Source organism: Hyla sarda, chromosome 4, assembly GCF_029499605.1.
Source record: "Hyla sarda isolate aHylSar1 chromosome 4, aHylSar1.hap1, whole genome shotgun sequence".
In the NCBI taxonomy this organism is placed as follows: Eukaryota; Metazoa; Chordata; class Amphibia; order Anura; family Hylidae; genus Hyla; species Hyla sarda.
The window spans coordinates 87,354,874-87,367,064 of record NC_079192.1 but is presented as its reverse complement, the minus strand read 5'-3'; the positions used below and the strand labels follow the sequence as shown (position 1 = coordinate 87,367,064).

The 12,191-nt window shown below is 42.3% G+C and overlaps 1 protein-coding gene across 2 annotated transcripts in view; it reads right to left on the bottom strand.

Moving 5' to 3' along the window:
* Positions 1 to 237: 237 nt before the first annotated feature.
* Positions 238 to 12,191, bottom strand: part of ERLIN2 (ER lipid raft associated 2) — a 47,142-nt gene continuing 35,188 nt past the window's right edge. For both annotated transcript variants that reach the window (XM_056571525.1, XM_056571524.1), the window contains exons 9-12: positions 11,683 to 11,774; positions 4,809 to 4,898; positions 2,886 to 2,965; positions 238 to 495 (exon numbers count right to left, since the gene is read on the bottom strand). In XM_056571525.1, coding sequence (XP_056427500.1) covers positions 295 to 495; positions 2,886 to 2,965; positions 4,809 to 4,898; positions 11,683 to 11,774 — 463 coding nt within the window. In that variant the 3' untranslated portion in view covers positions 238 to 294. The remainder of the gene's footprint in view (positions 496 to 2,885; positions 2,966 to 4,808; positions 4,899 to 11,682; positions 11,775 to 12,191) is intronic.

Below are 12,191 nucleotides of genomic sequence, written 5' to 3'. Positions count from 1 at the left end.
TAAAGACTTCATGGGATGCGCCAAAGTGCATCAGTCCGCGGTCAGCGACAGTGTGTTTTACTAATAGCGTCAGTAGATAGAAAAAAAAATCCACCAAGCGTCCTGAGGATCCAAATACTTAGTTACAAATACTTACATTCATATTGTGACCATAACAAAATGAAATCACCTAGAACACCTCAATGCTTATTTCTGAGGCTGCAAACCTATTATAAAAATCGGAAAAACCAAATAATATTTCTATCATTTTTCTTCTATTTTTTTTTTTTTTGTAAAAACAGATTTCTAATATCCTCACGATTCAGCTTCATCTGATGGTAAAACAGAGTCTTTAAGATGAAGGGGGTCTTCCAAGTGTAGGTCACCCGAATGGGTGTGGGTGTTTGTGGTGCTGTCCATAAACATGTTGGGGATTTCATTCCCGAAATAGATCTTACTGTTGGCAGCGATTGCTTGGTATTTCATAAGCTGGAGGTATTCAGGGGTTAATTTTACCTGCAAGAGAAATATAAATGAGTGAGATGGCAGGAAGGGAAAGGAAAGAACCAAGATAAAGGTTTAAAGTGTATCTGTTATTTAAAGGGGTACTCCACTGGAAAGCATTTGTAAAAAATCTTAGAGTAAGATCTAATGACACTGAGTGCCTGTCTTTTAGTTCTTAGGTGCACTAACATCCTGATCTATGCAGGTTCTTCTGGTTCTTATATTTACTGGATAGAAAAGATGTGCCAGGAAGCTGGCCACAGATATTAAAGGGGTTATCTGGATTCAAAAACATTTTTTTATAGCTCTGCAGGGTATAACAACTGTGTACGAATAATGTATTTAAGGCCTATGTGGATCTCCAGACTGAATTAAAGGGGTATTCCAGGCAAAAACTTATATATATATATATATATCAACTGGCTCCGGAAAGTTAAGCAGATTTGTAAATGACTTCTATTAAAAAATCTTAATCCTTCCAATAGTTATTAGCTTCTGAAGTTTTCTGTCTAACTGCTCAATGATGATGTCACGTCCCGGAAGCTGTGCATGATGGGAGAATATCCCCATAGGAGCTGGACAGCTCCCGGGACGCGAGTCATCAGAGAGCAGTTAGACAGAAAACAGCAACTCAACTTCAGAAGCTAATAACTATTGGAAGGATTAAGATTTTTTAATAGAAGTAATTTACAAATCTGTTTAACTTTCCGGAGCCAGTTGATATATAAAAAAAAGTTTTGGCCTGGAATACCCCTTTAAAGTTGCAGCGTGAAGTGAGGGGTAGGCTGGGGTGGCTGGAGATCCCCACTAATGCTATTATGGAATCGCCTGTCACTAATTCGGATTCTGCTGGGGTTATTTCATGGCTTTATGGGGAACGGTTACACTCTTCTCATAAGAACTTTACCTTGTTGGTCGGAGGTAAGTGGGAGGGTGACTTGGGGCCCTTGTTGCATGTGGAGTGGTACAATAATTTGTCCTATACTCCCCTGCTGTCCCTCTCTAGCTGCAGCTATTCCTTCTATACGGGGTGTACAAAGCGCTGGTGCTCCTGCATAGGATGGGTCTTAGATCTGACTCTTCAGGATTCGGCCAGTTGGGGGCTCATCTGTTTTACATGGTGTGGGAATGCCCCGTCTTGACTAGCTATGCTTCAGTCTCCACACCAGTGGAATCCGCCAGCCTAGCATCTTTTTACTGAAAACATAACTTCTGGGCTTAGCCTAATAAACTGGTTTAGGTCGCTTTTACACAAATGTAAAATGAGGGCAGTTCTGCGTACATACTACAAGTCTCTTTTATAACCTGAACTGACAGTATACATCTACCACAGTAGTGCACCTACATTTCTGTATAATAGGCATCACACACTTGGGTGACACCGGCTTCATTGTACAATAGGGGTAGATAGATAGCTATTGCAGGTCTACAACTATATACAGTACAGTTAAAGAAATAACCTCTTTAGTAGTAAAAAAACAAGATGCACACAGACAGTGCTGGAAACATAAGTTATGCAGAGATAACCAAGCAGATAGTGTAGGGGGAACTGATAAGGAGGAATGTCTTCATAGTACACTGAATAAGTATAGAAAGGAGAATTTAAAGGGGTACTCCAATGCTCAGCACAGCCGTCACGTCCCCTCCCATAGACTTGCATTGAGGGGGCGGGGTGTGACGTCATGAGGGGGGCGGGCTATGACGTCACAAGCTCCTGGTGCCGGCTCCAGCGTCCCAGAGCAGCGGAGTACCCCTTTAAGGAGTGCAAAATAATGTGATGTAAAGAATGAGAGTCTATACCAGTGTTGTTCAAACAACGGGTCTCCAGCTGTTGCAAAACTACAACTCCCAGCATGTCAAAGGCTGTCTGGGCTTGCTGGGAGTTGTGGTTTTGCAATTGCTGCAGACACACTGTTGGCAAACAATGGTCTAGACAAGTGTTTCTCCACTGGTATTCTACCAGCTAATAATACATTTTATTTATATAGCGCCAACAGATTCAGAAGCACTTTACAATATTGGGTACATATAAAGACAAGTATCAGACATCATATTACACACTAACTATTCCAACAGAAGGAGTGAGGGTCCTGCTCGTGAGAGATTACAGACTATGAGGAATGGGGATGAGACAGAAGGCAGAAAGTGTTTCATTGATACAATGGTCCAGCCATGTTTCATAAATAGGTTACATACAGGAGAGTGAACCAGTCTCTAGCTAATCTCTGAATGTCTAAAGTACATAGAGGGTAGGGGGAGACTGTCAAATATGAAGACAGATGAGGGAGGAGATGTAGTTGTTGCTTGGACAGCAGAATGCTGGGGAGTTTTAGTTCTGCAACAGCTGGAGGCACACTGGTTGGGAAACACTGGTCTGAAAAGATAAAATTTGCTACTTTTACCTTATTGGCATCTGCTAATCTCTGCGCTGTGTAAAATTCTGCATCGGCCTTCGCCTTCTCTCTAGCCAGAAAAGCAAAATCTGCAAAACAAGAACATTTTATAAGCTAAAGCGCTGTAACACTATCCGGCAACTGTTATTCAAACATTTTCCAGAATTACAATTCATGATATCAAAGTTTAGTAGTCATATGAATTAATACGCTGTCTTTATTTTTACCTTATTGGGCACTGCAGCAAAAAGTAACTTACCCCCTATATACAGGATAGGTGATAAGTGTCTGATCAAGGGAAGTCCAACCACTGGGACTCTCTAGGAGCGACGAAGAGACCGAGTGCTGTACTCAGGCATCTCCGGTGCTCCCATAGAGAATGAATGATGTGCGTGCACGATCAGACCCCAAAACATGCTCCTCTCAGAGAACCAGGGCCTGTTCAGGAGATCGCGGGGTGGTGGGGTCTTAGCAGTTGGACCCCTCACGATCTGATACTTATCCCCTCTCCTGTGGATAGGGAATAAATTACTTTTTGCTGCAGTCCTCCTTTAATCACTGCTCGGCACACTTGTATTTACAGTCATACAAAAATTATAATATATAGCATAGTCAACCATACAATATAACTCATATCATAAACAAAAACGAAAGAAGGCATGTACAGATCAATTTATAAAGCTTTATTGAGAAAACATTCATAAAAACATACATATTAAAAAAAGATGACCCATAGTTCACCATATGGTGGAGAACATGGAGTGGAGACACAGACAGGACACTGAAGATATGGCAGTGGGCACTCTATCAGCTTGAAATAACACAATGAATAAAAGACAAAGTGCGCATAAGATGTAACAATAATTAAAGTGCTGATATGCTGTAAATACAGTCCTGTACCAAAAGGCCTTAAACCTCTGGTCCAATGTAGAGACAAAGTGCATAAACATCACAGACATCAAGGCAAAGTGCATTACATAGTTACCAGACAGTACAGGAGAGCATATCCACACTGCCACAACCCGACGTTACGCCACGGAGGCTTTGTGGCGTAACGTCGGGTTGTGGCAGTGTGGATACGCTCTCCTGTCTTTTATACATTGTATTATTTCAAGTTGATAGAGTGCCCACTGCCATATCTTCAGTGTCCTGTCTGTGTCTCCACTCCATGTTCTCCACCATATGGTGAACTATGGGAAATCTTTTTTTAATATGTATGTTTTTATGAATGTTTTCTCAATAAAGCTTTATAAATTGATCTGTACACGCCTTCTTTAGTTTTTGTTTATGATTTGATTCAATGCGTGGGATTTTCTTCGTTATTTGGGGACCCCTGAGGTTTATTAAATATAACTCATATATGGTCTCACGGGATGCCTTCAAATGAAAAAAAAAAAAAAAAACCTTCTTTAATACTCAAGTAACATTGCCCGCGACGGTACACTACAAATCAATTAAGCAGTATGTAGTTGTATTGCACAATATTTCATTATAAGAGCCTGGATTCCATAAGAGAATTAAAGGGATAATCCGGCTTTATACATCTTATCCCCCATCCAAAGGATATAAGTTAATACACTGCCTACCACGCTCCTTCATTCATGTCTATGGGAGGGGGCGTGACGGCAGTCACGCTCCCTCCCATAGACATGAATGGAGGGGCGTGACATCACTAGTGGGCGTGGCTGTGACGTTTACTTCCCCATCTCGGGGGCAGCACCTGGAACAGAATGCTGGGGGCTGCACCGAGATCGCGGGGGTCCCCCGCGATCATACATCTTATCCCCTATCCTTTGGCTAGGGGATAAGATGTATAAAGCCGGAATACCCCTTTAAGCAAGGGCACAGATAAAGCTACGCATGGCCAAAGACATGGACCATATTACTAGACTATATACAGTGCACCACACCATGATCACATCGAATAGTCACCTTCAATCTCAGAAATCTTCTTCTCTGTTTCCTTCTCCATAATCTTCTGTCCAAATTTAATTTCTGCAACTTGGGCCACTTTCTCTGCCTCTGAGAGAGGAAGACAGGACAAGATGAACGATGTGTGAACATGCTGCAACGATTTCTAGGCACATTACTACATACAAATATACGTCATTAAGGAAGCAAATTATAGAGGTTCTTACATGTGGCGGTTCCACTTCCCTCTGCCCCATAGCAGGTAATAATAATTTAATCTCTTAAGGACACAGGGCGTACAGGTACGCCCTGACTTTCTGGTACTTAAGGACACAGGGCGTACCTGTATGCCTGTGGGAATTCCGGTCCCCACTGCTCTCCGGGCGGGGACCTGACTGGGATACCCGCTGAAATCATTCAGCAGGCACCCCATGTAAACCCCTGGGGGTCCCGAGACTCCCCATTCAGATCGGCGATTTGTGGCGATTCTGGGTCAATCGGGTCACCGGTGACCCGGAAAAAAGGGTAATAGGTGCTGTCCGAGACGGTACCTATCAATCTTTAGCAGGAGTGTGGTGGCACTGGTGCCACCACACGAACGTCCTAATTCGTCTGCCATTACCGGGTGAAGAATCAGGACTCCTTCTGTGGGGGTGTCCCTAACGGCACCCGCTCTGCCCCTGTTCCGGAGGGTGAGAGCAGGTGTGGGGAGTATGTACCTGAGGCTGGGGCCCCCCGATCCCCGGCGGCGGGATTGGGGCTCCAGGAGAGGAGTCCGCAGCGGTAGGCAGGAGGTAAGGCTGGCCTCCTGCTGTTGCTTAGCAACAGCTCCAAGCATGCACAAAAGGGCATGCTGGGAGTTGTTGTTTTGCAACAGCAGAAGGCACAACTACAACTCCCAGCATGCCCTTTGATAGTTTGTGCATGCTGGGGGTTGTAGTTATGCAACAGCTGGAGGCACATTTTTTCTATGAAAAAGTGTGCTTCAAGTTTTGCATAACTACAATCCCCAGCATGCACAAACTATCAAAGGGCATGCTGGGAGTTGTAGTAGTGTGCCTCCAGCTGTTGCATAACTACAAGTCCCAGCATGCCCTTCGGTTGTAAGAACATGCTGAGAGTTGTAGTTTTGCAACAGCTGTAGGCACACTGGTTGCAAACTCAGTGTTTCGCAACCAGTGTGCCTCCAGCTGTTGCAAACTACAACTCCCAGCATGCACTGAGAGACCGTACATGCTCGGAGTTCTAGATTTGCAACAGCTGGAGTCACACTGGTTGCGAAACACTGAGTTAAGTAAGAAACAAAAATGCAAGAACAGCCAAAGGGCATGCTGGGAGTTCTAATTTTGCAACAGCTCTACATATACCCCTACACAGTTAACACCCCCCCCACCCCAATAAAAATAAAATAAAAACAACATCTGGTATGGCACCGTTTCCAAAATGGAGCCTCCAGCTGTTGCAAAACAACAACTCCCAGTATTGTCAGACAGCCATTGACTGTCCAGGCATGCTGGGAGTTTTGCAACAGCTGGAGGCACCCTGTTTGGGAAACACTGTCGTTGGGTAGTTTTGGTATTGGAGGCAAGTGTAATTCTTGCATCGGGGTCCGTCCCTATGCAAATCCCTAATTTAGGCCTCAAAAGCGCATGGCACTCTCTCTCTTTGGAGCCCTTACGTATTTCAAGGCAACAGTTTAGGATCACATAAGGGGTATTTTCGTACTCGGGAGAAATTGCCTAACACATTTTGGGGGGCTTTTTCTCCTTTTACCCCTTATGAAAAGGTAAAGTTGCGGTCTACTCTTGCCTGTTATTGTAGAAAAAGTTAATTTTTTACACTAACATGCTGGTGTTGCCGCATACTTTTCATTTTCACAAGAGGTAAAAGGAAAAAAAAAAATAACCCCAAACGCAATTTCTCCAGAGTGCGGAAATACCCCATATGTGGACGTAAAATGCTCTGCGGGCGCACAACAAGGCTCAGGAGTGAGAGCGCACTATTTACATTTAAGGTGATTTGCACAGGGGTGGCTGATTGTTACAGCGGTTATGACAACCGCCAAAACTACACCCCTTATGGAACATAAGGGGTATAGTGAGCCTTCCCACCCAAGAGGTGTTTGAAGACTTTTTGTTAAATTTGGATGTGAAAATGAAAAATGCCCCCCCCATAATTAGTAACACCATTTCTTCTGAGTGTGGAAATGCCCCATGTGTGGAGGTAAAATGCTCTGCGGGCAAACTACAGGTCTCAGAAGAGAAGGAGCGCCATTGGGCTTTTGGAGAGAGAATTTGGCTGGAATTGAAGGCCATGTACATTTACAAAGCCCCCATGGTGCCTGAACAGTGGAACCCCCCCCCCCATGTGACCAATTTTGGAAACTACACCGCTCAGCAATTACATCCCACAGGTGTCTGACAGATATTTGAACAGTTGTCCATGAAAATGAAAAATTAAGAATTTTTAATTTGCACAGCCCACTGTTCCAAAAGTCTGCCAAACGCCATTGGGGTGTAAATACTTACTGCACCCCTTATTACATTCCGTGAGGGGTGTAGTTTCCGAAATAGGGTCACATGTAGTGATGGGTCACTGTTCTGGCACCACGGGGGGCTTTGTAAACGCACATGCCCCCCCCCCGACTTCCATTTCAAACAAATTCTCTCTCCAAAAGCCTAATGGCGCTCCTTCTCTTCTGAGCCCTGTAGTGCGCCAGCAGAGCACTTTACATCCACATATGGGGTATTTCCATACTCAGAAGAAATGGGGAAACAAATTTTGGGGGCATTTTCTCCTATTCCCTCTTGTAAAAATGGTAAATTTGTGGGGAAAAAACAGCATTTTAGTGAAAAAAAATAAATGTCATTTGCGCATCCGAATTTACCGAAAAGTCGTCAAACACATGAGGGGTGTTTAGGCTCACTGTACCCCTTATTACGTTTCTTGAGGGGTGTAGTTTCCAAAATAGTATGCCATGTGTTTTTTTTTGCTGTTCTGGCACCATAGGGGCTTCCTAAAAGTGACATGCCCCCCAAAAACCATTTCAGCAAATTTCACTCTCCAAAATCCCATTGTCACTCCTTTCCTTCTGAGCCCTCTACTGCACCCACAGAGCACTTTACGTTCACATATGAAGTATTTCCTTATTCGAGAGAACTTGGGTTACACATTTTTGGGGGCCTTTTCTCCTTTTACCCCTTGTAAAAATTCAAAAACTGGGTCTACAAGAACATGTTAGTGTAAAAAATTGAGATTTAGAATTTTCTCCTTCACCTTGCTGCTATTCCTGTGAAACACCTAAAGGGTTAATACACTTTCTATAATTTGAGGGGTACAATAATGGTGTAATTTATGGGGTATTTTTAATATGGAGGCCCCTCAAATCCACTTAAAAACTGAACTGGTCCCTGAAAAATTCAGATTTTGAAAATTTTGGAATTTTTCACCAAGAAAGGATGCAAGTATCGATGAATTGTACCACTATGTTAAAGAAGTATATATCACAAAAAAATTATCTCGGAATCAAATTCATAAGTAAAAGCATCCCAGAGTTATTAATGCATAAAGTGACAGTGGCCAGATGTGCAAAAAATGCTCTGGTCCTTAAAAAGGAGTAAGGATAGGGGATAAGATGTCTGATCCTGGAGGTTCCGCTGCTTGGGATCCCCGCGATCTCTCTGTGGCACCTGGTGTTCGTTTAGAGCTGTCAAGGCCACGCCCCGCTCGTGACGTCATGTATTTTTGTACATTATTTGCTAATTAAGATTAAAATTTCATTAAGAATATTGTTGTTACTGATAAGTGTCCGTTGCACTTTAGTATATCCACTTTTTCTAACTTTTGTGTATATTTTGTGGCTCAATTGGATTACAATTAATATGCAATTTATACAATTTTTCTATTGCTTTACCACAAAAAAAAATAAAAAAAGTCAAACTTTTTAAACAAAATCAGTATAGATATAAATCATTGGATTGCATTCCCTGTTTAATGTTATGCTATTGCATAGCATTGAACAGCCAGATCGTCTCCCCCTGCCAGGCTGCATCACTGGATTGCCGATCCGGCGTCTGGAGACTTGTAAGAGGACCACCGCTGCCAATTTAAGTCATCAGACCTCTCATATGATCGTGTATCGGGGGTTCGATACTGGCACTTGCATTTATTACCTTTAAAGGCCATGATCAGCATTGATCTCCATCTAAAGAGCTAATGACGGGCAGTGGCAGGATCTCAGCTGCCTGTCATAGTGGTGCCCGGATACTCACAATATGAACCTATTATGTGAGCACAGCTCCTTCGTTTGCTCCATAGTCACTTAACGCTCCAGGGTGTACATGTACATTCTGTGTCGCGAACACCCAGATGGCAACGGGTTAAAACTTCAGCTTTTGTATTTTAGGTGTCATATAAACACATAACAAAACAAAAACCTTTTGAAGCTATCAAGTTTATACTGCATACCAAGTAAAAGTTATGTTTTGCAGTCATGGTGGCACCCCTGAAATTTTTCTCACAGAAAAGGATTGCAGTAACACATGATTTGCTATACACATGTTTATTCCCTTCATGTGTATTGGAACTAAACCAAAAAAGGGAGGAGAAAAGCAAATTAGACATAATGTCACACCAAACTCCAAAAATGGGCTGGACAAAATTATTGGCACCCTTAACCCCTTCATGACCCAGCTAGTTTTGGCCTTCATGACCCAGTATGTTTTTTCAAATCTGACATGTGTCTCTTTAAGTGGTAATAACTCTGAAGTGCTTTTACCAGGCAAAGTGATTCAGAGATTCTTTTTTCGAGATATATTGTACTTTATATTAGTGGTAAATTTTTGTTGATACATGAAGCGATTTTTGTGAAAAACTGTAAAATATTGTGAAAAATTGGAAAAATTTTCATTTCTCTATGTTTGAAACTCTCTACTTGTAAGAGAAATAGTCATGCCAAATACATTTAGTTATTAATTCACATCAACAACATGTCTACTTTATGCTGGCATCATTTGTTAAACATTCCATTACTTTTTTACGACATTAGAAGGCTTATATTATCATGAGCATTTTTTAAATTTTCTACAAAAGTTAAAAATCTATTTTTTTTTGTGAACAATAAAATTTTTAATATATGTGTGTGATATACACACACTATATATATATATATATATATATATATATATATATATATATATATATCTCTATCTATATCAATATATATCTATATATCAAAATATATATCTATATCTATATATCCACGTGACACGTGTATGTATATAATCAGCAGCTCGGGAATGGTAAGGGACACCGGGGGAAGGGGGACAGGTAGAGGGTCACTGGGGTCTCCTAGCAGAGCAGTGTGTGTGTCCCGATCCCCGTGGGGTTCGGGGTAACTTGTTACGGCCGTAACAAAGATATTGTTTTCAACACAGGGTGCCTCCAGTTGTTTCACCACTACATCTCCCAGCATGCCCTGACAACCAATAGATGTCAGGGCAAGCTGGGAGTTGTAAAGGTGAAACAGCTGGAGGCACCTTGTATAGATGAACTAAGGGCGGAAGTGTCGGCCCCAGCAGGCATCAGTGATGTTGTGCCTGCTGGGGAAGTCTGCCTGGTAAGTGAGCTCACTACCAGGTAGACAAAAAGTCATTTTTAATATAGTAAAATAAAAATTAAAGGCAGGGAGGAGGTTAGGGATAGATGGGCAATAGGCAGGGACAAAAAAAAAATATATATATATGGTGGGAGCTACTCTAACTTTTTTTTCCTACTTTTATATATTTTTTGCAATGTTATAGCCCCCATAGGGGGTTAGAACACTGCACACACTGATCTCTTACACTGATCATTGGGCACAGCGTGGCCCTAAGTTATAGAAAGGGAGCGGACTCAGGACGTACAGGTATGCCCTTGGTCCTTAAGTGGTTAAATGTCAACGGATAGTTTGCACTGACAATGATGCTCCCTGAGCATGCAGAACAGCTTGAAGATCTTTGGAACTTGTTTGGGGCTGCTTATCCACCATCAGGACAATCCATCCACGCCCAGGGAGATTAGCTACAGTGCCATGGATTGCAAACTTATTGATAATGTTGCACACTGTGAACAAAGGCAAATCTAGATCTCTGGAGATGGACTTGTAACCTTGAGATTGTTGATATTTTTCTTCAATTTTGGTTCTCAAGTCCTCAGACAGTTCTCTTCTCTTTCTGTTGTCTATGCTTAGTGTGGCACACAATGCAAAGACTAAGTGAACTTCTCTTCTTTTTATCTGCTTTCAGGTGGGATTTTTATGTTGCCCACACCTGTTACTTGCCTCAGGTGAGTTTAAAGAACATCACACGCTTGAAACAATCTTATTTTTACACAATTTTGAAAGGGTGCCAATAATTTTGTCCAGTCCATTTTTGGAGTTTGGTGTGACATTATGTCCAATTTGCTTTTTTTCCTCCTTTTTTGTTTAGTTCCAATACACACAAAGGGAATAAACATGTGTATAGCAAAACATGTGTTACTGCAATCCTTTTCTGTGAGAAATACTTCATTTTCTTTAAAAAATTCAGGGGTGCCAACATTTACGGCCATGACTGTATATGACAAAGCTTTTTGTTGGATAATGTTGGCTTTTTTCTATCCTTTCCTTTATACTGTGATTTGGTCTTTTCTTGGCTTTGTATTTAATAATAATTACAATAACATAATCTGAATGTGTAAACACACCCTTATAATAGTACGTACACTGACAAGAAATGTCCTATACAATATCTGTGAGGAAAATAAATTGGGATAATAACTTTCGGGTTTCGTTTTGAATAGACATAGCCTGACTGGTTTATTCCATGTCCCTGATAACTAAGAACCACCCTTTACTGCAGGGATTTAGGTGACCCACCGATCACAGCCTTTTTCCTCTCAGTTTCCGCTTCCTTTTCCACCACCTTCTGTTTCTGTGCAGCAATGAGGAGCTTGGTCTTCTCACTCTCCCTGAAAATTTAAAGACATGTGCCACACGCTGACATGAGACAATCATTGCCAAATTTTACCTAGGTTCAGATATTACATGCACTTTTTAGGGGTTGCTTGAGGCTTCTGTAGGACATACAAAGGGTGTAAGGAACTTCTCAAAGTGCTACGCCGCTTCCAAAAGCTGGAGCTGGTGTCGGCAGCTCGTGATGTCATAGCCCCGCCCGCTTTATGATGACACGCCCGCCCCTCAATGCAAGTCTATGGGAGGGGGCGTGACGGATGCCACGCCCCCTCCCATAGACTTGCATTGAGGGGGCGGGGTGGGACACCGTGAGGGGGCGGGGCTATGGCGTCACGAGCTCCCGACGCAGGCTCCAGCGTTCAGAACAGCGAAGTACCTCTAATAAAGGTGTAATTTCTTCATGGTTTGGGGTT